Source organism: Pongo pygmaeus, chromosome 1 (genome assembly GCF_028885625.2).
Source record: "Pongo pygmaeus isolate AG05252 chromosome 1, NHGRI_mPonPyg2-v2.0_pri, whole genome shotgun sequence".
Taxonomy (NCBI): Eukaryota; Metazoa; Chordata; class Mammalia; order Primates; family Hominidae; genus Pongo; species Pongo pygmaeus.
Window position 1 is genome coordinate 176187352 of NC_072373.2, and position 27520 is coordinate 176214871.

General features: G+C 49.9%; 2 protein-coding genes across 6 annotated transcripts in view; one reads left to right on the top strand and one right to left on the bottom strand.

The window, feature by feature from the left end:
- SSBP3 (single stranded DNA binding protein 3) overlaps positions 1-2204 on the top strand; it is a 178290-nt gene extending 176086 nt beyond the window's left edge. For all 4 annotated transcript variants that reach the window (XM_054486850.2, XM_054486879.2, XM_063655470.1 and 1 more), the window contains one exon: positions 477-2204. In XM_054486850.2, coding sequence (XP_054342825.1) covers positions 477-506 — 30 coding nt within the window. In that variant the 3' untranslated portion in view covers positions 507-2204. The remainder of the gene's footprint in view (positions 1-476) is intronic.
- MRPL37 (mitochondrial ribosomal protein L37) lies at positions 758-27479 on the bottom strand. 2 transcript variants are annotated; one of them, XM_063655463.1, is made up of 7 exons: positions 27026-27446; positions 22432-22615; positions 22223-22338; positions 17329-17514; positions 14810-14967; positions 11260-11463; positions 758-2508 (listed from the first exon to the last, which is right to left on the bottom strand). In XM_063655463.1, the coding sequence occupies exons 1-7, from the start codon at positions 27369-27371 to the stop codon at positions 2254-2256; spliced, it is 1449 nt and encodes a 482-aa protein (XP_063511533.1). In that variant the 5' UTR covers positions 27372-27446; the 3' UTR covers positions 758-2253. The 2 variants fall into 2 exon arrangements, with proteins under 2 accessions (XP_063511533.1, XP_054342804.1); XM_054486829.2 differs by lacking the exon at positions 758-2508 and adding an exon at positions 9217-9423 and having other exon boundaries at positions 27026-27479.
- Between the last annotated feature and the right edge of the window lie 41 nt (positions 27480-27520).

Sequence of the window (27520 nt, forward strand, 5' to 3'; positions counted from 1 at the left end):
ACCACTGCACTCCAGCCTGAGTGACAGAGTGAGACCTTGTCTCAAAAACAAAAACAGAAAAGAACCCCAGACTGGCCCCACTCCAGGGCACCCTGGCTGTGCTCTGGCTCATCAAAGCCCAGTTCCCTGCAGTCTGGAGGCCTGCACTGGGCAAGGGCAGGGGCTGTGACTGCCCTTGGAGAGAAGAGGATGACTCAGACAGGAGCAGGAGCAGGGGAGGCGCCGTCAGCTGCCTCAGTTCCCAACAGAAGGGCAGGCTGGCACTGAGAAGTGGCTCTTAGCTCCCGCCTCCTGGCCCTTATCCTGCCCTACCGGCCCCCTGCCGACTCCATGCCACCATGGTGCCCCTCAGCTCAACGAGAGCCCCAAATGAGCCCTGCTCAGTTCTGTGCAGTCACACCAGGCTCTTGGCACCTCGGTGTGTCAGCGGCCTCCCCACAATCCTCATCCCCCCATTCTCTGCTTCTCCTTTCCAGTATTCTCCAAGCATGACGATGAGTGTGTGATCCCCCCTTCTCCGAGACGCTGAGAGAGCGGGCATTGCAGGCGGGAAGATGCCAGAAATTATGCAAGAAGTGAGGTGTCATTACCCAGGAGCTGGTGGGGAGGGCATCTCCCTGCTCCCCTCAACCCCCTCCCACCCCATCCACACCCCCTACCTTTCCCAATTTTAGTTTCATGCAATAAAAAGGCCAAACTTTTTATTCCATAAAACATGAAGGACAAAACTCTCAAAAATGTATTTCAAGTCAGTGACCAGAAAAATCCCACCCTTTGCCCTTTCCCCAAAGGACCTTTTCTGTACATGACACTTTTTTGTTGTTTTTTGTTTGGGGTTTTACCGTTGTTGGGATTTTTTTATTTGTTTTCAGGGGGGTTTTTTGGGGGAAAATTTTTTTAAATGGAAGCTTCTAGCAAGCCCCCCACCCCAGTCAACCTCTATGCTTTCTTCTTAAAAAAAAAAAAAAAGGAAAAAGGAAAAAAAGGAAAACCAGAAGCCCTGCTGTCTGTCTGTGCCCAAGCCCTTCCACCAGAAAAGCTAGTCTAGGTGTGAGAGCCCACATTGTCTGTAGCCATCAAAAATAATAATAATAAACTGGACAGTTTACAATCGGTGGTTTCTTTCAGAAGGCCTTTTTTGGAAAGAAAAAAAGGCAGTCACCGTTTTCCACTTGGGGTTTTGGTTTGTGCAACAGGCAGGGGAGGAGCGGGAACGCGTTTGTTCTAGCTTGATTTCCATGGCAACGGCAGCGGCACGCTTGGACCCCAGAACCCAGCACCCTCATCCTGTGGCCAGAGGGGCCGGACCACCGACCCCTTTAAGGATTCCACCACAGCCCAGACCGTCGCCGTGACCCGGTGGCATGCACTGTTCCCAGGACACCTTCCTCCTCCTCTCCTGGACCTCCCTCCCGTGCTGGCCTCCCTGCCTCTCCAGCCCCTCCTCTGCCCCCACCCCAGTCTTCCCAGTGAGAATCCTGCCAGCTGGGTGGTGGCCTGGCGCAGAGTGGGAGAGGCTGCCACTGACAGGATGGCTATGACCTGGGACATGGAAACAGTGACTTCCGCGTTCTGGTCCCGAGATCCTCGCATCAGCGTCATCGTGTGCACCGGCTGGGGGGCTGGAGTTCCGGTTTTCTTTGTTTTTTCTCTTTATTCGTCCTTTCTCAAAGATGGGATACTGACCAGAATTGCTCTGTATATGCTTGGGACTGGATGGAAAGACTTTGGAGCAGCTGTGGGGGGTGGGGGGACACCGACAACCAAACAGACGTGCTGGCTCCGGTCCTGTTTTTACTTTCAAAAACCAACAAGCCCGACAGTGGAGCCTGTCCCCTCCCGGGAGGGTGCTCATGGCCCCGCTCACCTCATCACCCCACGGAAACCTTTGTGTCTTGCCCTGGAAGACACCCGAATTCTTTGTACATTGACATGCCCTTCTCCTTCCTCCCTCCCCTGTAGCTGGTCTTTGTTTTACTCCCTCCCTTTCTGATCCATGTATATCATATTATGTGAGATATCATCTGCCTGAAAAAAGACTTTGTGCGGATTATTGGGAACATTGTAGCTGTTTCTGTGTTTTTTCTTACCTTGTAGTCTGGTTCTGAATTAAGAGAGGAAAAAAAAAAGTAATTATGATACATTGTAGTTTGTGTACGATATATGTTGATAACGTTTTATTAAAGGGACATCTTTTTTCCGCAGCCCTTCCTGACATGTTTGGGGAATGTGGGTTGGAGTTTATTACACTGATTACAAAATGCAAGGTGACTTCTTGGGCACAGTTTTTGTTCCTGGTGCGTAACAAGATGTTTTGTGTTTGAGGCATCTGCCTTCTTTTCCTGGGCCTGCGAGTTTGTTCTTGTGGAGTCGCGATGGCCTTGGCGGAAGGTGGGTTGGGAAGGAAGGTATCCATCTCACTTTAAGTATTTGGGGGCCATCTAAAAGCCATTTTCCATTTCTTGTCTTGCAAACACATTTTGGGTCGCTGGAATGTCTTTTATTTTTCTGGAAGCAGAAAAAGGTTCCTCCTGGTGCCCTCTGTTTTCTATGGGGAGTCGCTATCGGCCAGGAGGGCCACAGCCACTCCCTGCTTTCTCCCCTCAGGTGGGACTGGCTTCACCCTAGGTCCCCAGCCTCAAGTGCCTGCTGTTGGCGACTGTCGGGGGCACAGGGAGGTTGATTTTTTTTTTTTTCCCTAAACCTCCAAGGTACTGGGAGCCCTTGAAGGGTTTTGAGAGTAGTGCAGTCTACTTAAATTTTGGAAAGTGTATGCTGGTGGTCTCCTGGGAGATGAATCAGGTGGGGCTGGCAAGATACGGAGAGAGGCATTCCCAGAAGACATTTAGGCAAGAAATGCTGAGGGCTAAGGTGAGGTAAGCTGCTATGGATGCTGACTTGCACGACTAGAAAGAACTTTCTACTTCCCTGGAGCTCTGGGGACCTCATTCTAGGCTTGTAGCAGGAGCGGATGCCGGGGTGGGTGGGTGGGAGACAGAGGGTCCAAGCAAAGGGCAGGCTCAGCCCATGTTTATAAGGCCCTTAGGGGACCGGATAGCAAATTCCCAGGTTTAAATCTTGTTTGCTGCAACTTGCTTTGTGGCCGTGGGCAAATTAGTTGATAATTCTGTTCTCAGTTCTCTCATCTGCAAAATGGGGGATGGCGGGTTGGCTGCCTCATGGGCTCTGAGGAGGGTAGCACCGTGAAGTGCTTAGAACAGTGCCGTGCATGGACTAAGAGCAGCATGTGTTCGCTACAAGTGATGTTACTCGTGGGGAGAGTCCAAATGGGTGTGTTGGGGAGTAGCTGGGAGGATCTAGAAGATTCCATCTGGTCCTTCCCTCTTCACGTTGGAACAAGGTTTCCTAGGCTTTTGCTGAGCACAGACACCTTTGAACTATTGGAAAAGCATCTCCATTGGAGAGATGAAGAGACTGAGGCTGCGACTAACCTGTATCAATGGTGCTGACCCAGGGCTGGGGAAAGGAGGTTGGGAAGATGGGATATCCATCCGATACCTGTGCTCCTTGGAGCAGGAGTCAGGCACAGACAAGCCATGGGAGCGGGGTGCCTAGCTGGAGGAAGGCAGGTCACGGGGCCCAGCCTGGGAAGAGCGCCTGCTGTGTGCTGTGCTACCCCTCAGCCTGGGGCCCCTCGGCAGCCCGGCAGTTGCCTTCACAACACAAATGGCCCTGGTGCAGGTTGGTTGGCCTTCCTCAGGGGCAGATCTCTGAGCAAAGAACTGGTTCTTGTTCACTAAGCATTTTCATCACTGCCTGGGGCCAGGCCAGAGCTCTGCATGAGCCAGTGGAAAGATACTGAAATGAGCAGGAGAAAAGGGAGCATCATGCCAGTCCTTCCACAAAATAGGGCTTCGGCCCATCACTGAGAGGTGCCGGAGTCGGGGGCCGGACCACAGCTTTCCTGCTGGAGTCATCACTGTCCACAGGCACTCGACTCTAGGGTTCGGCCAGCCTGGGGGACCAGAGCTAGGACCAGGCCTGAGACAGGACCCCGCACCTGCCTCCCTGCTGGGCATCTCCACTGCCCCCTGCCCCAGAGCCAGGAAAGAAATTTAAGGCAAGTCGCTGACACCAGCAGCGGCATAGCCACTAAGGCGCTAGGCCAGAGCAGGGTTCTAGCTGGGGGTAAGAAGGCTGCTCAGTCTGGCTCCCTGGTGACCTGAGGAATCCCCCGCCCCAGTCTCGGCTGTCCCATGAAGTGGTGGGCTGTGTTCCCAGATTCCACAGACTCCAGGAGATTGAGCCCAGAACATACCTGGGGTCCCCCGGGGGGCTCCGACCCTGAACTGAGGGGAGCTGGGCCTCTTGGAGTTCAGGCCATGGGGCTCCCCTGGACTTGGGCAGAGTGGCTGGGCAGGGTGGGGTTACAGGCAGATGAGCCTTGCTCTGCCCAGCCCTGGGCTCACTGGGTACAAGCACTGGGGGCCTGGAGTTGGGGCTGCGGGTTGGATGTAAAAGATCAGACCAACGAGGGTGGGTGCTGAAAGGCAGAGGTTCTGTTCTATCCTCTCTCTTCCCAGGGTGCCTGCGGAGCCGCAGAACCTGTCATCTGGTTTCTGGAATTCAGCCACGCCCTTGGTTTCCTGCCTCCGTGTCAGCCCTCCAATGCCACAAAGACCATCTCACTTTGAGCCTCCGTAGACTTCCTTCTTTCCATCCATCCACTCATGTGTTTGCTGAGCACCCCTTTTATGCCAGGGGTTGTTCTGGCACTAGGAATACAGTAGTGAACAGACATGGAAGGACAGAGATGCCATTTGTAGAGGTGGGGCAGGCTGCAGGAAGAGCTCTGTTGAGATGCTGATTGATATCCAGTAAAGACATCAAGTAGGCAGGTCTGAACTACAGACATACCATGGGAGCTGTTGCCATTTAGAGGGTCTTTAAAGCCACAAGACTGGCTGAAATCATCTAGGGAATGAATGGAGAAGAGGCCGAAGGACTGGGCCCTGAGATCTGGGGAACAGGAGGGACCCACAAAGGCGGCAGAGCAGTGAGTAGAAGACCAGGAGAGCGAGATGCCCTGGTGACCATGAGAAGAAAAGGGGTGCAGAGAGAAGAGGGCTTCTTGCTAGTGGGGAACCCAGGTGGCCACGCCCACCGTGACTCTGGGACCAAGTCCACGCTCCTCACAGCTTCCAGACAGCTGCAGGGCATGGAAGGGCCATGCGCACTCCTGCTTTTCCTTGCCCCTCAGCACTTCACCTCCAACTTTGCAGTACCCTGTGGATGTCTGCCCAGCCAGGGCCTTTGTTCCTGCCGGCCCCTCCTCCTTCCCACTTGCCCTTCGGAACCTAGCTCAGATGGCCCCTCCTCCTGGAAGCCTTCCAGGCTGGGGTAGCTCTCTCCCTGGGTCCCCACAGCCTGGTTCAGTGTATGCCTCCCCCATCAGGCTGGGAGCTCCTCTAAGCCAAGGACCATGTAAGAGCCCTCTTTGTCCCGAGAATTGCCAGCACAGGTCCTGGTGCCCAGCAGGTGCTCGATGAGTGCTCTTGGAATAACGATGTTGTTGAGTAGTAGCCCCAGAATGTGCTCAGTGGCACTGGCACCCCTCCCTATGGCATGCTGTCACCTGTGGGTGGGTAGGTGTCCAGGTGTGGGGAAGGAGATGGCCTTTGTGGGTACCTGCTACTGCCAATCCAAAGGAGACTACTCTGGCCATGTCCACCCAGTACCCCAGGAGCTCCCAGAGGGCGGGGACCACGTCTCTCTCATTCTGTAACTCTCACTCCCAGCACAACACCTGGTACACAGTAGGTGCTTATTAAATGGGCTGCCCCTAGAGGAGGTCTACGGTGAGGGACCTCAGGGCTCAATCTCCAGTCTGGACCTATTCTTGGGTTCCATCATTGGCCTAGCTGGGGAGGAGGAGCCCCATGGGTCTCATGTGCACACGTGTGTGTGTGTGTGCACATGTCTTGAGTGTGTGGTGTGTGTGTATACGTGTGTGCGCATGTATGCCTGTGCATGGGTGTGTGAGAGTGAACATGGCAGGGGCCATGTTGCTCTGACAGGCTGGCCTCTAAGGGTTGGAGGTCCTGCCCTGGGCAGCAAGCCCACTCCCTGGATGCAGTCTTTGGATATGAGGAGATGTATTCTGAGGGGGAGAGGGTCCCTGGACTGGGGGTCTTCCAGCAGTGAAGCAGGTGGGCCTTGTGGGTCATGGACATCTGAGTGTCCATGTTAAAGACAGTCAAGACAATCGGGTCACCTGCATGCTTTCTGAGACTTTCACCCACAGCAAAAGAGGAACCAGGGAGATGCTGTCTAAAGCCCGAGGATCCTGTCCTGCTCCTGTGGGTTGTCACAGAGCCTCTGCCTAACACTTGCCCCAGGTCCAGCATGAGCCAGCCTTGGGAGAGAACAGAGAGCAGCCTAAAGTGAGGTCCCCTCAAGCAAGCCCACCTTTCCACCTGGCTTTTGAGAACTCCAAACCCATCGACCTGAAACCTTGTCGAATGGAGCCTATTTGATCCAAAGGTGGGGAAACCTGGAAGGGAGGTGCTGTATCCCCATTTTGCCAGCAAGGAGGCGGAGGATCTGACAGGGCAGCTGGAATACAGGAGGGGAAAAGTGGCTTTCCCCCAGGCCAAATTAGAATTCCCTTGCCACTGAAGCTTGCTGGAAATGAACTGAAGAACTTTTGAGTGGATCAGCCAGGAACTTAAATATATGAGACAGTGAAAAATATGTTCACAATGGGAATGTCACCATTTCATTTCCAAAAGACTGCTGCTGGAAGTTCCTCTCGTGGGGTTTCGCTATCCAGCATGACCCAGCGCAGCACTCTCCCTGCAGCATGCTCCTGCTCCTTCACCAGCTCACTGGCTGGGGAGCCTGTACTGGGCGGGAGGCTGGCTGAGGCCCTCAGGTTCCGCTGCATCACTTCCTCTCCTGCGTTGAATGAGGGAGTGGGGACGAAGCTGGTACATTTGGGATTTGGAGAAGCAAGGACCTGTCTGTGGAGGGGGCAGCTGTCATAACACACGAGCTTCCCAGCGCGTCACACTGCATCATGTGATCTCTAAGCCTGTTTCCTCATCTCTATGGGGACAATAAAAAAACCGCCAGTCCTGCCTGCCCCACTTTGCAGATCAGCTGTACTTTGCAGCTCCCTCGACACAAAAGTGCAGTTGGGCTCCAGGCTCCACAACTTAGCACTAAGGCTGGCATCTGAGCTGTTCTCATTCAGGGTGGGTTGGGAGGACAGGCTGCCCAGGCCTGCCCAGCAACCCTGACCCCCTTCCAGGCAGTCCTCAAGCTACAAGGTCATCTGCTGATGGTCCGCTTACTCAGAGCCTCTGTCCCACTCGCTCAGGGCTCAAGTTCACCTCACCCTCCTTCCTCTCCAAGCAGTCTCCAGGGGCTTCAGCCTGCTCAGGATCACGCCAAGCCATCACCACCACTTGCCCCAGGATCCCCGCAGTGGCCTCCAGCTGGACTCCCTACCGCCATCCCACCAGCTCCTCCTCTGTACTCCCAACAGTGTTGTTTAAAAAAAAAAAAAAAGTTTGACTCGCAATTCCACTGCTAGAAACTTACCCGATGGCTCTGCTGGCAAAACTACTCTAAGATACATGAACGAGGATGCTCACTGCAGCATTATTTCTATTAACAACTGGAAACAACCCGGACTGCCATCAACAGATACTAATGTGGCTGCTCAAAAGAACGAAGAGATCCTACGTGGTGATGTGGCAAGAGCCTACGATCCAGAGACATCAGGTAAAAAAGGAAGTGCAGAACAGGCTGTAAATAGGATGACTCTTCAGTCATGTACATATGTGTGTTCTTATGATACGTACACATTTTCACCAACAGCATGGAAGAAACTCGAAGCTCTGTTAACCTTAGGGAAAAGGACTAGCTAGGGACCACCTTGGGTGGGTCGACTTATCTTTCCCTGAACTCTGAACTTTTATCATTTATGTATAATTGTTTCCTGTCTGTAAAATAAAAAGTAAAATGGGCAGCAGGGCTCAGAGTCCCCGGAGCCCCAGGTCAGCTGCCCTAGGAGGCGAGGTGCTTGGTGTTCACGCCCCTCCCGAGCTGGCCACTCCAGCCCCAGCCAAGCCTCCGGCCTCCCCACTTCCAGTCACTTCCCGTCCCCATGGTCCTCTGTGCCTTGCTGCTTTTCCTGCTAATCCCTCAAGCCTAAAAGGTAAGCTTTCAAGTGGAAAGAGCCCAAGCCTGGGAGGCAGAGACACAGGCTGGACGCCACTTTGCCACTACCTAGGTGAGAGCTCCTCCAGCTGCTGGAAGTTCCCACACTAACTGCTCTCAGCAGTCCCTCAGCAGGAATTACAGACCAACAAAGCCACCTCGCCCAAGGTCCCACCCGCTGTCGGGAAGCAGCACATATCCAATGGCTGGTGCCAGGCCAGTGGTGTTTGTAGAAGGCTCAACTCCCTTGCCTCTGGCTCCAGAGTGCCCATGAACTGGGTGAGGCCTCAGATGCAGCCACACTGAGCTTGGGCCCGCCACCCCCACCTGCTGCTGCCTTTGCTCTCCACAGGTTCTTGTCCTAAAGGTTCTCCCCAAATAAAAGTCTCTAAGCATTTCCTCGGGAAGCTGACCTATAGCACCAGGTGGGTGACCTTGGGCAAATTCCTTAAATTATCCGTGTTTTCTTCTTAGGGCCCAGAACAGTGCATGGCACATGCTAGGCATGCAATATTTTTCTTGAATATGGAAATGACATTTACCTTGTAAGGGGTGTGTGGAGATTAAATATGCTATGTATCAGGTGCTTGGCATGGCAGCAGTATCTGGCACAGATCAGGACTTGACATTATTTGGACAAACATAGACCAGCTGAACCAGGGGTGTACTCGCCCCATTAACCAGGATACGAGGGAGAAATCTACAATAAATATTCTAGCGAGATTTTCTGCAGTCATTGTGGAATGTGTCCACAATTTAAATAATGCCATAAGAACCTAGTGACCATCAGCGTATCTGCCATGTGGCAGACACTACACACACAACCCAGAGTCTTCAACACCAGGTAAGTCACATTAGCCCCAGGTTTCAGATGAAGAAATGGAAAGCGACAGATGAAGATCCTTATCTAAGATGACAACATGGGTCAAGGGCAGAGCTGGGCTTCAGCTGGGGCAGGTCAGGCTCCAGGGCTTAGACTTGTGTGGGCGCCCTTCCCGATGGCACCCTCATACCAAACACAGGCTTCAGTGCAACGCAAGGGCTCTTTATTGTCAGTGAGAGCAGCAGGCCAAACGGGCACTGAGGCTCCACGGGGCCCAGGCCCTCTTCCGTGGAAGAGAGGCAAGGGGGGTTTCAGGATTCAGAGGGGTCCTCCGCTCACACAGCACCGTGTAAATATAGAGCTAAAAACTTTCTGAATGTCTCTGGCTTGAAACCAACTGGCCCAACAGGTTCCTGGAAAGAACACAGTCCATTAGGATCCTGCTACTAGGTTTAACGGCAGCAATTAAAACAAAGATTAGATTGAAGTAAATCTTCAGTGCCTGGACAGTAACTTTCTTTTTCTGACATCATCTCTCTCTCTCTCGGACTAAGAAGGGGCGTTGAGGGGCTGCAGGCTGGGAGGACAGGAAGCATTCCCAGCCCCCTTCAGCCAAAACAACTGTTGACGCTGCTCTGCTCCTGAGGCCCTCTCACTTCAACCACAGGAATGGTGGTTGAAATGGGCTGTTGCCCTCTCTAATCCCAGCGACAATCATCCCTCACCCATTCCACACACATTTATTGGGCACCTGCTTTCTTTCTACTGGGCCTATATCCTGTGCTGGAAACAGACACAGCAGTAACTTGACTCTGGTTCCTGTCCTCAAGGAGCTTACAGTCAGCTGTTCAAATAGTGAAAATGAAAGGAGACAGACCCCACTGCAGAAGTAGGAAAAACAAGAAAGCAGGAAGAAATGACTAACTTGCCGACATTTATACATGGAAGGGTGAGCAGAATGGGGCAGAAAGAAAAAGAAAAGGAAGGAGACTTCAGAAAGCCCAGCACATGCAATAGAAGAAGTAGAAATGAAGGCAGGAAGGGCAAGATCGGGCTGGAGCCCAGGGCAAATGCTGAGGGGTGGAGCGGCAGGAGATGAGGCTGCAGAGTGAGGAGAAGCTGTCTCCAAACCACAACAGGCCCAGCCCTGAGTCAGTATCCTGGAAGGGAGAGGCTGAGGGAAGAGAACCTGAAGACACAGAGTCAGGAGGGAAAACCTGACTAAGAGCAGAGAGCATGGAGGTGGCTGGTGTGACTATGCAGGTGAACTGAGGGTGTCTGGGGCCAAAGCAAAGGGCACAGACCCGGCAGGCATTTCAGGTGGAAACAGCACTGAGAGCTGCTGGAGAACCAGTTCAAGAACGGATCTGCTGAGAATGTTCAAAGGCTCAGCGACTCCATTTAGCAAGCCCATACTCAGGCCTGTGTGGGACCTAGTTGGTCCCAGAGCAGGCAGTACCCCCACTCCACTTTCGCAGTCCCTGACCCTGCTGTAGGTCTCTCCAGGGTGCATATCACTGCCTGATGCTCTATCAGGAATTTATTTAGATACTGCTACTGCCCACTACACAGAGAGCAGGCCTGGACCCTGTCAACTGAGCAGTGGGGTGCAGCAGCGATGGTGCCACAGGAGGAACTCCGTATCTATGGGATGAAACAAAATGAATGCATCCCCAGACCCTGCCCTCGAGGACCTAGGAGCTTGGCGTTCTGTTTGGTGGAGGAAAAAAAACATGTGAAGAGATTCTACGCACAGCAATGTGATTGTGCTGTGATGGGAGAATACGGAGGCCAGGGCAGCCCACCTGAGGCACTTAAGTGAGGGTTGGGATGGGGACGGTGGTGGTCAGAAGTTTCCCAAAATAAGAAACATTTATGCTAAACCTGGAAGGACAAGTGGAGGATAGCCGGACAAAGAGTAATGGGGAGGGGACAAGGCAAGAAGCCTCCCAGACAAAAGGAGCAGCACCTACAAAGGCCAGAGCTAATGAAGCCGCAGAGCACCTTGGGAGCTGCGAGGAGCTGGATTGGCTGGAGGGTGCAAAGGGAAGCAGGAGCTGGAGTGGAGCACTGGGAAGGACCTTAGGTAGGGGCGGGACTGAAGGAGTCCTCCAGGCAGAGATCCTGGGTGGGAAGTCCCCAGGGCCAGGGCTCTCCTCACAGAGCACCCGGGCAATCCCACCTGAGGCTCACACCAGGTAGGAGGAGGCATGACCTTCCTGGGTCAGGCGGGAGATGGCTCAACTTACCACAACCACTCTCTTTTTGATCACTGGGAGACACCAAAAATGCTGATAGAGGAGCTGGTCTGAGTCCACCCAGGCCAAATTCTTGACACCCTCGTTAGAGTCCAGGTCTGTGGTATTCAGTTGAAACACCAGGAAATGGAAGACACGTCCATCCGTGCCCACGCTCTGCACCACCACGGGCTGCTCCAAGACCTTGGCATCATTCTGAGAGGAAAAGTGGACAAGGAAAACAAATCAGAAGCTGTGGAGTGTAAGGAATAGCACGGCCCAGGCAGCTTCTAGTTCTTCCCTTTACAACGTCCACCGACGTCCACTGAATGGCTTCTCTTTGGGGCAATTAAAATAGAATGAGGAGTTCAGGGCACTGTCCAGGGCCGGGCCTTCCTTCACCCAGGCTGGCTGTGCCTCATGGCCCCAGGGTGCCTGCTCTTCTATTTGAGCACATCAAAGTAATAGTTCCTGCCACTGAGAGGCGATTTCCAGGCAAGCCAGAGTTCAGGCAGGCCAACTGGGGGGTTAATGACAGAAATCCCTCAAACTCCTGGCGTTACTTGATGAGGACCACAGTGACATCGCTATCAAATGTGAATCCGGAGGGTCAATGGATAGATGTAATCTCATTCAGTTCTCACCCCATTTGACATATGAGGAAACTGAGATTCAGTGAGGTAAAGTGACTTGCCTGAAGTCACAAAGATGGGTGGTGTAGAACCCAAACAGGCTCATGCCAAACCACACCCTTCCCCCACACCCCTGCCTTGCTTCTAAGGGCCCGGCAGTCACATTCACTGGGCTTCATGCTTACGCTGCAACTCAGCATGGGCCATGTTTCTGGAGTATCCACTCCAGCCATGCCAGCGTCAGGATTTCACCAGTCAACTCCTGCTACTGATCTCTTCTAGTTACTGCCACTTGGTAATAGTGGTAATACCTAAAATCATTTACTGAAGGCCTCTCAGGTGCCAGGCATCTTGCCAGTTTTACATCAGGTCACCTCTACTCTCATAAATCTAGAAGTATATTTCCACTAACAGATAAGGAAACTGAGGTTCAGAGAGGTGGTATAATTTGCTCCAGGTCACCCATGGGGATCAGACTCCATACTATTAAGTCACTGAAAGCCCTGTTGTTCTGGTTTAATCCTGGTGTCCCAGTGTATCTAATAGTGGCACCTCATTATTCTCAATGGTGTCCCAGTTTGGGAGATAAATCATATGGTGACCTGCTGAGATTTTGCAGCAATCCAGTTTGGTGACTGCTACTCACTGAACAAAGATCCAACAGGCAGGCCCCATGAAGCAGGCCATCCTTGATTCAAAAATGCTGCCTGTGTTCACCCCACTGGGGCTGAATCTGGCATTAGGAATACCTAATGTCAGACCTCAGTGTGGGCCACCCTGGGGCTATTGGCCTTAGAAATACCTGTTCTTAGCTGCATGAAAAATAAATAAAAAGAAAAGTACCTGTAAGTGTTGGCCAAGAATTCTGTATTGACTCTTATCTCCCTCTACAGATCAATAAAACTGCAGGTAGTACATACATTTCTCAGCAATTTTACCTTTTACATGCAGGCTCTTCCCATAATTGCTCAACTTCACAGCCCCAGGAATAATCTCTACCTGGAGGGGCTGAAGGAGGCCTCCACTCCTACCCAACTGGATGGTAATTAGTGGGACCGCTGCTACCCAGGCTCTGATGGCAACAGCTGGCACAGAGGCTACAGTGAGTCTGCAGGCCTGGGACCAGGGCTGTGACTATCTCTGCCTCCTGCTCCTGCCTGAGTTGGGAGTAGCACATCCTTCAAAACTGGAGAGATCATGGTTCCAAGCTTTGCTTCCCCACTCATTAGCTGTGGGATCTTGGGCAAGTTATCTAATCTTTCGGAGCCTTCAGGAAGTATATAGTCAGAGAATGGGAATAAAGACAATTGTCCTAGGATTGGAAAGATACAAGAAGGTCATATAAAGATCTGACAGCTACTAATTTCTTAGCTGTGTATCCTTGGGGAAGTTCCTTAGCCTCCCTGAGCCTCAGTTTCACCATCTGTAAAATGAAGCTAATAGCATCTGCCACATGGGGTTAAAAAACTACAAGGATTAAATAATGCCGTGTTCTGAAATTTCAGTTCAGTGGTTGTCTTTCCTTTTTTTTTTTTTTCCTTTGAGGCACAGTCTCACTCTGTCACCCAGGCTGGAGTGTAGTGGTGCAATCTCAGCTCACTGCAGCCTCCGCCTCCTGGGTTAAAGCAACATTCATGCCTCAGCCTCCCGAGCAGCTGAGATTACACGTGCATGCCACCACACCCAGCTAATCTTTGTGTTTTTAGTGGAGACGGGGTTTTGCCATGTTGGCCAGGCTGGTCTCGAACTCTTGGCCTCAAGTCATCCTCCCACCTCGGCCTCCAAACTGCTGGGATTACAGGCGTGAGCCACCGCGCCCGGCCAGTTCAGTGGTTTTTAAACTCGAGCTTGTAGCAGCATAACTGGGGGGCTTGTTAAAATGCTGATCACTGGGCCCCAACCCCAGGGTTTCTGATTCAGCAGGTCTGGGGTAGGTCTGAGAGTATGCATTTTCAACAAATTTCCAGATGATGCTCCTGCTGCTAATCCAAGACTATATTTTACGAACAAACCACTGATTTTTTTTTTTTAATAAAAACCCTAAATAAATGTGTGGTATGCAAGCAGGTGCTCAATCTGGGCAAGGCCCATTCCACTCCCTATCCGTTTGGCTAACCATGGCTCTCCAACTCCCCCAGGCCAGATAAGATGGGAAACAGTACTTTTCCTCATTCCTCCTCTAGAAAAGACTCAGGCTCTAACCAAGACCTGGGGGTCTAGCAGTGGCTCTCATGAACTACCCCCCAACCCACCCCAAACCAGGGATCTGGTGTCCCAGTCCTGCTTGAGGACTCCTATATAGCCCTCCCCTCCCTGGAGGCCTTTGCTCCCAGAGCCGGGCTTTCCCCATCTTGGGACAGCTCTCTGTGACAAGTTAGTCTGTATTCTATACCATCTAGGTCCCTGAAACCTCCTCTCAGGATCAGGGGCTAACACCAACGAGTATCTTGGGTCCCCAGCACCCATCCTGAGTTGGTGGGCAGGGCTTGGCCATCTCTATTGCTCCACTTCCTCCCGCCTGTGCTCCACTTCTGCCACTACCAGAACAGAGGCAGCATGCTACAGCACAAACAACTGAAGACTTCAGAGTGGGGCAGACCTAGCTGCATTCCTATCTCCATCACTTAGTGCTGTGTAATGCTGATAAGCTGCATGGCCTCCCTGTAATTCTATGGCATAGCTTATAAAGTGGGGACTTCAGTAAAACATGTGGGCTACTGTGATCAAGTGAGCTACTTAGGTGAAGCACAGGCAGTCACCCCCTAGTGATGTTGGCTCATCTCCACAGGGTGGGCTGAAGTACTCCTCCCTAAAACTCCTCACTCAAGGAATCAGTTCCCCTATATCCCCTTTCTTCCTCTGAGCAATAACCTTAAGGGAGGAGACCAACACCACGTAAAGCAGCTCAGTGGTCTTCTCCACATACGTACCCCATAGAGGAGCCGGGCCTGAGCCAGGGCACTGCCAAAAGCAAACAGGATCATCTTGGCCCGCAGCTGATCTGGTTGAAGGCGGTGTGGTCGTAAATTGGCTTTGTCCAGTAAGTACAGGGTATGGGGATAGGGGTAAGGATAGCCTTCCTGGAATCCTGCAAGAGACACAATTATGTGGAGGGGTGGAAAGGATTCATCAGCCTGCCACAAAGCCTCAGGAAAGTCACCTCGCCTTAGCCCAGGGACAGGTGCTACACAGAGACTCAACAAAGGTGGATACTATCACTATAGCTCAGGGGCTGGCAAGCTTCAGCTTGCTGGCCAAATCTGGCCTGCTACCTATTTTTGTAAGTAACATTTTCTCTGGAGCACAACCACACTCACTCATTTACGTATGACTATTGGGTAGCTGTGACAGAGACCATATGTGGCCTATAAAACCTAAAATATTTACTATTTGACTCTTCACAGAAAATGCCTGCCAACCTGTTACAGGTGCTTCTTGCAAGCTAGTTCTAACTCCACACCTGTCTCTCTCATTCTGGCACACAGATGACAGTGATGTTAGGAGAAGGAGAACTTGAAATCTGTGGTAATTATTCAAAAGAAAGCAAGTCATCTGCAAAATTTACTACTTTAATATTAGTGACAAATGACTTGCCTCATCATTCACAACTGACCCACACAACACTGGTGCTGAGAATCAAAGTTTAGCACTTGTTCTTTTCAGCCATGACCTTGTCAAGTCATGATTCTCTTCTCCCGCATGGCTACGAGTAACTCTTAGTAGGCTGGGAACTTCTAGAATAAGTGATCTGAATCACTGAATATAGGTGAAAAGAAGAAAGAAAGAGGTTGGGAAGGCTGGGCCTGGTGGCTCACGCCAGTAATCCCAGCACTTTGGGAGGCTGAGGCGAGCAGATCGCTTGGGCCCAGGAGTTTTAGACCAGCCTAGGAAACATAATAAGACCCTATCTCTAAAAAGAATACAAAAATTAGCCAGGTGTGGTGGCACACGCCTGTGGTCCCAGCTAACTCAGGAGGCTGAGGTGGGAGGATTGCTTGAGCCTGGGAGGTCAAGGCTGCAGTGAGCAACAATCGTGCTACTGCACTCCAGCCTGAGTGACTGAGACCCTGTCTCAGGAAAAAAAAAAAAAGAAAGAAAGAGGCTGGGAAAATAATGTAGGCTCTGAAAAGCCTAGAGGAGGCGTGGCTCTCCTGCATGTTTGGTCCTTCAGCCTGCTCAGGTACTCGGCACAGGTAAATATCTAGAACTCACTCTGTGCCAAGCTGTAAGACAGGTACCAGGAATGGAGGCCAAGCAGGGCTTGCCACTGCCTTTGAGGAGCTCACAGTTTAGTTATGGACAGGAAAACTGACCATACCTGTATGGAGGGACATGTCAAGATGTGAGGTAAGTTAGGGGCTGTGGGAGGACAGTCAGAAGGACCCTGATGAGACTGGAAGATCCCAAAGCATTTCTGAGAGAAAGTGATTCCTAAGATGAACTGTGAAAGATGACAAGTTAGCAAGCTGAAGACCAAAAGGGAAGAATGGCCAAGAGCTTCAGCAGAGGGAGAGGAGGTGACAAGGCATGGAGGTGAGAAAGGGCATGATGAATTTAGCACAGTCACAAGAAACAGGGCAGGTGGGGGAGGAGGCAAAGATGAGGCTGGGGATGGGGCAGAGACCAGATGTGAAGCCCCTTTCATGATGAGCAAAGGAGTTCCAACTTTACCCCACAGGCCACGGGGAGGTGGGCATGAAAACAGATGGGATGAAAGTGGTGTTGGGGAAAAGCTACTCTGGAATTATGAACTAGATGGACCAGAGAGAAAACAGTGTGGGGTCAGACCGACCAGCTGGGAGGCTGTGGCAATAGGCTAGGTAAGGACAGTAAAGACTTACCTAGGTTGTGGTTGTGACAATGAAGGGGTTTATGAGGAAGATGCTACAGCCCATGAGGACACAGTGGACGGCAGGAAGTGGGGGCCAGCCTAGTCTCACTCCCTTGTGATGTCCTGTCTGACTGAGTACATGGTGGTCCCTTGCCTGATGGAGTTTGGATTAATGGCCCCATTCAATGTCCATGGGGCTTCCTCAGTTCCTAAAGGGGGTTGGCCAGAGTTTACAAGGTAAACAGAAAATGGGTGCCTTTCATGGGACCTATGAATAAAAAGCCTTGGTGAAAAGCCCCTCAAATGTCCAGTGATACAGTTTGTTGAAGAAAAAAAAAAGCCCCTCAAGCCACTCTGATGTAACAGAGTTACTTCTCCAAGGTAAAAAGTAAAGTTAGCCTTTGAGAAAATCGCTTAACCTCCCTGAGCTGCAGTTTCTTTACCTATGAAATGGAGATAATTGTACTTGTCTCATGGGGCTGCCACATGGATCCTAAGAGATAGGTAATACACGTGAGGTGCCTAGAACCTAGCAAGTTCTTAGCATATCCTTTCCCTCCAGAAAAAGCATGTCCTTCTCCTCCACACTGTCTAAAAGTCCAAGACATTGATCCTTACCTGTGTCATTTTTCACATCATAAATATTGCATTCATGAAGATCGATGATGGGTGATATGGGGTAGAAGGTCTCTAGAACATGATTCTTAGTAGCTTCAACCTCCTCTCTGGAGGCGATGGTGGGCAGAGGATCCTTAGTGCTCAGTCGGGCTCCACCAGAACCACGGACTTGAAGGAGAAGAGACTCTAAAAGAGAGAAAAATGGTTACTCTAACCTGGTACTTTAAGGCTTTCGCAGCTGGGCGCAGTAGCTCATGCCTATAATCCCAGCACTTTGGGAGGCCAAGGCAGGTGGGTCATTGGAAGCCAGGAGTTCTAGGTCAGCCTGGGCAACATGACAAAGCCCCATCCCTACTAAAAAATACAAAAAATTGGCCAGGCACGGTGGCTCACGCCTGTAATCCCAGCACTTTGGGAGGCCGAGGTGGGTGGATCATGAGGTCAGGAGATCAAGACCATCCTGGCTAACACGGTGAAACCCTATCTCTACTAAAAATACAAAAAATTAGCTGGGCATGGTGGCGGGCACCTGTAGTCCCAGCTACTCGGGAGGCTGAGGCGGAAGAATGGCGTGAACCCGGGAGGCGGAGCTTGCAGAGAGCTGAGATGACGGCACTGCACTCCAGCCTGGGTGACAGAGTGAGACTCCGTCTCAAAAAAAAAAAAAAAAAATTAGCCAGGAGTGGTGGTGCGTGCCTATAATCCCAGCTACTAGGGAGGCTGAAGCACGAGAATAGCTAGAACCTGGGAGGCAGAGGTTGCAGTGAGCCAAGATCACGCTATTCAACTCCAGCCTGGGTAATAGAGTGAAACTGTCTCAAAAAACTTAAAAAAAAAAAAAAAAAAGAAATTAAAGACTTTCTCAATTCTGCAAAGTCTAAAGCCTCCATCCTCCCATGTGCCTCAAGTCATTTATAGCATTTCTAGATCAGCCTAATCACAGAACACAAAACTTTGAGTTAGGATGTTAATCCTGGGATCCTTAAGAGGGGATGAACCAATGCACTCTTCTTCCTGTGTTCCCTTCCCAATAAACCCTGAGGGCTGATGGTCTCTGGGGAGCCAAGCCTGCCCCATCCAGATCTTCCTGAGCACCTGCTGTAACCTGGGGAACCAGAAATGCGTGAGAGTTACTCTCTCCTCTCAAGGAGCCCACCAGGTAGTGAGTGCTACAGTGAAAAAGATGAAACATATTCAAAAATTGTACAGGTGGGGAAAACTGAACTTCTCTGGGAATGGGAAGCTCCCTGAAAGAAGCAATGCCTTAAAATGACATCTGGAAGGATGGATAAGAGCAGAGATTCTCAACTGCAGCACTATTCACGTTTGGATCAGATAACTCTTTGGCGGAGTAGGGGGAGGGAATGTCCTGTGTACTGTGGGATGTTTAGCAGCATCCTGGCTTCTACTTACTAGATGCCATTTGCACTCCCTCCCCATCCCATCTCCCCACACCCCATCCACATCATGTCAAAGACGTCTCCACAAACTGCCACATGTCCTCCAGAGGGAAAAACTGTCCCTAGTTGAAAACCGCTGGGTAAGAGCTTGCCAGGCAAAGAAAGGGGCAAAAGCACTCTAGTTAAGGAGGAATAATGTACAAAGGCACAGGTGCAGGCAACTCCGTGGCAGAATTTAGGGAGAGAAATCCAGGTGACTAGAGTAGGATACAGCAGGGAAGGAGTGATGGAGAGAGAGAGGAGCACTAAGACTAGAGGTAGAGGAGATTCTTTTTTTTTTTTTTTGAGACGGAGTCTTGCTCTGTCGCCCAGGCTGGAGTGCAGTAGCGCAATCTCGGCTCACTGCAAGCTCCGCCTCCCTGGTTCACGCTATTCTCCTGCCTCAGCCTCCCGAGTAGCTGGGACTACGGGTGCCCACCACCATGCCCGGCTAATTTTTTTGTTTTTGTATTTTTAGTAGAGACGGGGTTTCACCATGTTAGCCAGGATGGTCTTGATCTCCTGACCTCATGATCCACCCACCTTGGCCTCCCAAAGTGCTGGGATTACAGGAATGAGCCACCGCACTCAGCCAAGGCAGAGGAGATTCTTAAACTTAGGAAAGAGGCCAGATTGTCCTCAACAACTGAGAGTGAGAAAACCCTGGCCAAACAGCCTCACTGAAGTTGGATTAGCATATATGCTACATGCAGACGCAGGCAGCAAGAGGAAAACAAACTCACATTTGACACATCAGCAAGCCAGCCATTGTGAACATGCATAGATGCCCTTTACAGAGGTCCCCACAGGAGGTCACATGCTATCACCAGACAAAATGTGCCTGGAAAAACACCTTGAGAATGGCCTCCTGAGGAGTACCCGTGGAGGCAAATCTTTCTCAGAAGGTGCTTGGGTTTTCAGAAATAGCCACAATGTGATGGTAATGGATCAAGGCCGGTTTTCTTGTATGTCTAAAAGTTGGTTTGGTCAACAGCACTGTCATTAATTAGCATGTGGCCTCCCTTACTGGATAGGTAAGAAAGGGATACTACATCTGTGGGTGGATAAACTCTGATCTGTCACACCTCAAGAATAGTTTTCTAAAGTATTTCCTGTTTCCTCACTTATAATCTGCAAGAAAAATAAATGTGCATGGACCTCTCTTAACCTTGGGTTTTCCATTCTCCCCACAGACCACTCTTGTGTGGTTTCTGATTCAATTCCCTCCATATCCCTCCTCCAGTGACAGCTCCAAATGGGGTAGTTTAATTAGAGGTAATACTTGATGATGGGCCAAGTACTCCTCTATTAATGAGGTTCACTAATTTCCTTAGTGGTGTCATTACCTCTGCAAAGCTGACTCTTTGCCAGGAAGTCTATACACAAATCCTGACCAAGCAGATGTCCTGAAATCCCAAATCATTCCATAGCTGGTTTTCCTGCTCCAGGATTCCACCAGTTAGAACACCTGTGTTCTCTGAACATCCCTGCCTGAAACACCAACAGTAGGTATATGCATTTACACATCCCTTCAGTCAGCACCTACTGTGTACCATGAACTTTTGGACACTGTGGACAATGTGAGTAAGATATGGTCCCAGCCATCAGGAGTTCAGTTGAGTGGGGTAGACAGAACTGACAGTAGATACTGACAGTACAGTGTAATCTGTGCTATGATGGCAGAATGGGCACAAAGAACACAGAGGAGGAAAAGACACCCCAGCCCGGATTCACAGAGAAGGGGGGCTTGAGTGAAGTCTTGCAGATAAGGAGAATTTGGTTAAATGAAGAAAGCAGCAGGCCAAGCGTGGTGGCTCACGCCTGTATTCCCAGCAGTTTGGGAGGCCAAGGCGGGTGGATTGCCAGAGGTCAGGAGTTCAAGACCAGCCTGGCCAAAACAGTGAAACCTCGTCTCTACTAAAAATACACACACACACACACACACACAAAAATTAGCTGGGCGTGGTGGCGGGTGCCTGTAATCCCAGCTACTTGAGAGGCTGAGGCAGGAGAATCGCTTGAACCCACAATGCGGAGGTTGCAGTGAGCTGAGGTGATGCTATTGCACTCCAGCCCAGGCAACAAGAGCGAAACTCTGTCTGGAAAAAAAAAAAAAAGAAAAGAAAAGAAAGCAGAAAAGAGTATTCCAGGTCGGGAGCGGTGGCTCATGTCTGTAATCCCAGCACTTTAGGAGGCCAAGATGGGCAGATCACTCGAGGCCAGGAGTTCAAGACCAGCCTGGCCAACATGGTGAAACCCCATCTCCACTAAAAATACAAAAATTAACCAGGTGTGGTGGCATACGCCTATAATCCCAGTTACTCGGGAGGCTGAGGCACAAGAATTGCTTGAACCCAGGAGGCAGAGGTTGCAGTGAGCTGAGATCGCACCACTGTACTCCAGCCTGGGTGACACAGCAAGACTCTGTCTCAAAAAATAAACAGGCCAGGCACGGTGGCTCACACCTGTAATCTCAGCACTTTGGGAGGCTGAGGCAGGCAGATCACGAGGTCAGGAGATCGAGACCATCCTGGCTAACAAGGTGAAGCCCCGTGTAAAAACACAAAACCCCGTGTAAAAATACAAAAAATTAGTCGGGCGTGGTGACGGGCGCCTGTAGTCCCAGCTACTCGGGAGGCTGAGGCAGAAGAATGGCGTGAACCCGGGAGGCGGAGCTTGCAGTGAGCCAAGATTGTGCCACTGCCCTCCAGCCTGGGTGACAGAGCGAGACTCCGTCTCAAAAAAATTAATAAATAAAATAAATAAATAAATAAACAAAAATAAAAATCAAACAAACAAAAGTACTCCAGACAGAATGCACAGCATGTGCAAAGGCACATGGGTGTGAAAGCTTGATGCTAAAAAGCTGAAAGTGGCTAATTTAGGGATGGGGTGGGGGGCAGTAGAGAGGAGATAAGACTAGAAAGACTAAGTGGCGACCAAATCACGAGGGCTGGTATCCCACGATAAACGGTTTACACTACTAGGAGACAGTAAAGGATCTGAAACCGGCAGGGACATAAAGACTTGCACTTTAGAAAGATCACTCTAGCAGGCCATGCTGAAAATGGATTTGGAAGACTAGAGAGGTGTAAGTGAGGTAAGAAGACTATTGCAATAGAATATGAGCATTGTGAGGGTGGAGGCTACATGTGCTTTATTATAAATTTCCTTACCTTCAGCATTTAGGCACTTCCCAAGCACATCCTAAGCACTCAATAGATATGGCTGATTGTTAATGGTTGAATTAACGTCTTAGAAAGTGATTAAAAACAAAAATGGTTGGGCTATGGCTAATGATACTGAGGGTGTGTCTGAGCTTACAAAACGAGACCACGAATAATGGGAGTGAGGACAGGTATTTGGGGGCAGGGGGATGGGAGCTGGTGGTAGGGTTAAGAGTAGAAAGGCAAAAAAAAACAGACCAAGGCTTTCTGGTGTACAAGATGACCAACCTCGGTTCCAGGTAGCAGAAAACGTGGAGTTTTGGACACAGATCCTCCTGGCCAGAGAAGGATGCTTAAGAATCTGAGATTTACACAGCTTTATTAGGTTGTCCACGATGACCGGGCTTGAAGACAAAAAGAGACATTTGGGGACTTAAAGCAACAGGTCGACTCGAAGATCCATTAGTAGGAAATATTCTTAACTTGGGGGAACTTACCAGTAGGTCTCTCTCTTGGGGATTTCCTCAGTGGTCTGCCAGAGACGGGCGTGAGAGATCACATTCAGAACGTGCTCGTCTTGGTTCTCTATGTGGTTACTTGGATCATCAACAAGGCTAAGCACTTTCTCGGGAAGGCCTTCTATTAACTTGGTCTTGGTGAGCCAGAGGGCCTGCTTTACACCTTTGAGGTAATCAGCCATAAAAAGAAAGAAAGAAAAGGATTCAGGAAGAGATGCTTACACCTGCCAGGTAGCATCTTAGTAAAAAGGCTGCCTCAAGTGACAAACTGGATTTGTTCTGTGACACCTGAGGGGATAGAACCAAAAGTGAAGAGCAGAAGCTAAGAAAGTCAGATTTCAGCTCACCTTCAGGAATGACCACCTACTTCAGGATGGTTAATAGGTGACTGAGGTGGTGAGCACCTGCCACTAGAGGAATTCAAACAGTGGCTAAGACAACTGAGATAATATGGCTGAATCCTGCAAGCAGTGGATAGACCCTAGGCTATGGTACTAAATTGATGGATGCCAACCTTTCATTTAAGATCCTTTCTAATAACCCACACCCCAGCCCTAACTATCAAATATAGCCTATGTCTACCAAATATACCTCATTTATTAGGTGTGGGTCTAGGCATAAGCCCATGCTGCCTTCTCAGGGGAAAGGAACCTTTGGAAATAACTGGGAATAACTTTCGGATTTTCATGAATATTATAAGGAGCTGAACCTCTCTGGTCTTAGTATAGAAAGGTTGGGCTTTTCCTGGATAAGAACTGTTTTGTCTTTTTTTTTTTGAGATGAAGTCTCACTCTGTCGCCCAGGCTGACTGGGTGACATGATGACTGAGCAGCATGATCTCGGCTGACCACAACCTCTGCCTCCCAGGTTCAAGCGATTCTCCTGCCTCAGCTTCTCAAGTAGCTGGATTACAAGCATAAACCACAGCACCCAGCTAATTTTTGTATTTTTAGTAGAGACAGGGTTTCACCACGTTGTCCAGGCTGGTCTTGAACTCCTGACCTGAAGTAATCTGCCTGCCTAGGCCTCCCAAAGTGCTGGGATTATAGGCATTAGCCACTGTGCCTGGCTTGTTTTGTCTTATAGACATGGTGAATTGTGTAACTGAAAATATTTTTCTGTATACCAGAGGTTAACAAACATTTTCTCAAAGGGCCAAATAGTAAATATTTTCAGCTTCTGGGCCACAGTCTCTCTCACAACTACTCAACTCTGCTAGAGCACAAAAGCAGCAATAGGCAATAATTAGCAAGTGTGCATGGTTTTGTTCCAATAAAACTTCATTTATAAAAACAAGCAGCTGACCTAGTTAGCTGACCCTAGCTATGTACCATTTGTTGATTGCTAGCAAGCTCAGAGCCAGGTTTGGGGCTTCCCTTTAGAATGTAGGGAAACTTAGGCCAGGCACGGTGGCTCACGCCTGTAATCCCAGCACTTTGGGAGGCTGAGGTGGGCAGATCACTTGAGGTCAGGAGTTTGAGACCAGCCTGGCCAACATGGTAAAACCCCGTCTCTACCAAAAATACAAAAAAATTAGCTCGGTATGGTGGTGCTTGCCTGTAGTCCCAGCTACCTGGGAGGCTGAGGCAGGAGAATCACTTGAACCTGGGAGGCAGAGGCTACAGTGAGCCAAGATCACGCCACTGCACTCCAGTTAGGGCAACAGAGCAAGACTCCACCTCAAAAAAGAAAAAAAAAAAAAGTAAATGAAGTAGAAACCTCACATAATGAATTTTTGTTGTATTATGTTTTATTTTTCCTTTGTACTGATCCCCTCACCTGTTTTTTAATTTAATCTGGTTGTGTTATAAATAAGCTGCCCAAAATACTTTGCATGAAAAGATGGCATATACATAGCCAGGCCCAGTGGCTCATGCCTATAATCCCAGTAACTAAGGAGGTGGGAGGATGACTTGAGCCCAGGAGGTATCACACCATTGCACTCCAGCCTGGGTGACAGAGTGAGACCCTGTCTCTAAAATAAATAAATAAATAAAAGATGGTGTATATGCAAACTAAAATAGATTCAGTTTAGCCTGACAGTCTTTAAACATTAAAGAAACTTAGCTACTCTCGGTGGGATGGACTGTGGTGCCAGGCAAAGACCTCCCTAGCTTCACTTTCCCCAAATTTGGCTTCTCTAAGGGAGGAACATGCACAGACCTAGGTATCTAAGTTCTGGATCAAGTAAACACACCAGTCCTCTATTTTCAAATGAAAAGTCAATACTATATTCTTCTCTATAATCATGCCCAAAAATTAACAGAAGGCTGGTGGCTGCCTTGGTTGGCAGACTACCCATCTCAGCTGGAAGAACACTTCTCTGACTCAAGTTCATATCTTCATTTGAAAATTGTGTCAGGGCCAGACATGGTGGCTCACACCTATAACCTCAGCACTCTGGGAGGCTGAAGTAGGCAGATTGCTTTGAGACCAGCCTGGCCAACATGGTGTAACCCCATCTCTACAAAAGAAATACAAAAAATTAGCCAGGCATGATGGCATGTGCCTGTAATCCCAGCTACTTAGGAGGCTTAGGTGGAAGGATAGATTAGGCCTGGGAGGTAGAGGATGCAGTGAGATTGTGCCACTGCACTCCAGCCTGAGTGACAGAGCAAGATTCTGTCGAAAGAAAAAAAAAGAAAGAGAGAGAGACAGAGAGAAAGGAAGGAAAGAAAGAGACAGGCAGACAGACAATGTCTGGGATGGAAGGGAGCTTAAGACACATTGGGGGAGACACCCTCAGGCAATTTCTCTTGTGGTAACAAATGAAAGGCAATAAGTACAATAAGACTTTTCACTTTAAGATCCATAAGACAACACACCAGAAATATAAATATAAATGTTTAGAAATGTAACTTTTGGGCAGGGGTAGTGGCTCACACCTATAATCCCAGCACTTTGGGAGGCCGAGGCAGGAGGATCACTTGAGTCCAGGATTTTGAGACCAGCCTGCGCAACATGGTGAGACCTCCTCTTCACAAATAATTAAAAAACTAGCCGGGAGTGGTGGCATGCGCCTGTGGTCCCAGCTACTCAGGAAGCTGAGGTGGGAGATCACTTGAACTTTGGTGGTCAAGGCTGCAGTGAGGCACGATCATGCCACTGTACTCTGGCCTGGGCAACACAGCAAGATGCTGTCTCAAAAAAAAAAAAGTAACTTCTGGATTTTGTGGTGCAGCAGAAAGAGCCCTGGACTGGGAGTCAGATAAACTAAGTTTTAGTTCTGACACCGCCACTGTTCCTTAAACTTGACAATAGATAAAATATTAAGACTTTATGATTTGCATATGAAAAATAGGTGATAATTAGAGCTGCCATTTACTGAAAGTCACCATCTACCCTGTGCCAGGAGCTTTACCTGCCAGTTAGATGGGATTTTATAAAATGAAAAATGAAACTCAGAGACTAAGGAATTTGCTCCAACTCACATACCTTGTAAGTGACAAGGCTAGGAGGAGAATCTGAGTATGTCTACCCTAAAGAACATCACCTCTCTCCATTACCCCAAATGGCTTCTCTAGCCCTGTATCTTGCAGAGTTTTATTACAGCCTACAGAACCTCTCTGTGAGTAGCAAAAACATAGGATACACAATACATTTTCAGCCTAGGCAAACGAACGTAATCTTAACGTCTAAAATACTGCTAATGCATTCATCCACTTGGTATTGTTACCAGGGTCACTCAAGGATGCCAAGTCTTGTGAGATCCTTCCCAGTACCTTGTAAGGACACTGGAAGTGTATAAAGGCTTGAAAATCAGCTTTCAGGAATGGAATTGAGAAGCTTAAGAGGCTGGCCAATTGACTTAAGTTTTTTCAAACCTAGGATTTATTCTCTGGCTTAGTCCCCCAGTCTTGCCAGATTTGCCTTTTTTTTTTTTTTCCCCCTAATTACTCCTTGGAAAATACTGTTTCCACTTACCTCAACCACTCTGTTTTCAAGACCTGCCCCATCCCTATCCTGATTTGAGGAAGAAGGAAGAATGGGGAAAGGGATAAACAAGCTTCTCCATGGACTCTGGAAAATAATTTCTGGTACTGTTCTAGATAGACAAGCTGGTTTTGGCAAAGTCATTTTGATCTGTCCCTAGTGAGAGTGACAGAGGAGTAGACATGGGCTTAAGAGGTGACAGGCCTGGAGATTAAACATCCTGCTGTCTCCACTATAAACTCTCTCCATCTACTTTTAAAATGTACAGTTAATCTCCAGAATGTCAGACCTGGAAAGGTCAATGTGGACTGTCCCAGTCAAAACCATTCACTTCCCAGGAAATAGAGGCCCAGGATGGCCAGCCATATGCCCAAAGTCAAAGAGAGACAGCCAGGGCTAGGCCTAGAAAGCAGCTCTTTTCACGCTGACACGCAAACTCTCCATTACTCCCGCACAGAGGCCCAGCTCCTTACAACCCAATTCTAACAACCCTCAGAAGATGGGAATCACTACGGCCCCATTTCGCAGACGAAGAAACCAAGACCCACAGAGTTTCAATGTCTTGCCCAAAGCCACAGAGGGTCGGGGTCAGTGCTGGTTAGAGGAACACGGTCCCTTGCCGCCCGTCCTGGGGCCTCACCCTCGAGAAGGCGGCAACGGTGGTGAAAGATATAGCAGGCCTGGTCTTTGTACAGCGGGTGCTCGTGAAGAGGGGGCGAGCGGTAGAACCTTGGGTCCTTGTAGCCGCGGTCCCAGGGCGGAAAGATCGGCCGCGCCAGCCAGGGCACGAAGTGCATCTTCCCCGCAAAGGTGATGGGCTCCAGTCCAGGGATCTCGTACACCCTATCCAGGGGAGGAGGCTTCGGCTTCTGCGTGGAGCGCACGCCCCACTCATACGCCCCGCGTCTCGGAGCCCCGAAGCCCCCAAGGCCGAGCTGCCCGGAGCCAGCTAGCGCCCGCCTTGCGGGCCCGGACGCCAATGCCATACCGATCTGATAGCCTCAAGACCTCCACCAGGACCCCGCCATGTTGCCGCGCGCAGGGCCTACTGGGAACGAAAGGGACCGGGCGCCAAAGCTCGTTTTGGGAATGGCAGCCAATTCAACCAATCACAGTCAGGATATTCTTGTCTTGC

Coding starts and splice junctions, on each gene's coding strand:
- MRPL37 (XM_063655463.1), bottom strand. CDS start 27,371: ATGGCATTGGCGTCCGGGCCCGCAAGGCGGGCGCTAGCTGGCTCCGGG. Junction 14,968..17,328: donor TGATGTGAAAAATGACACAG/GTAAGGATCAAT, acceptor TGTCTCTTGCAG/GATTCCAGGAAGGCTATCCT. Junction 2,509..11,259: donor TCAAAAAGAGAGTGGTTGTG/GTAAGTTGAGCC, acceptor TTCTGCTTCCAG/AAAAATAAAAGACATTCCAG.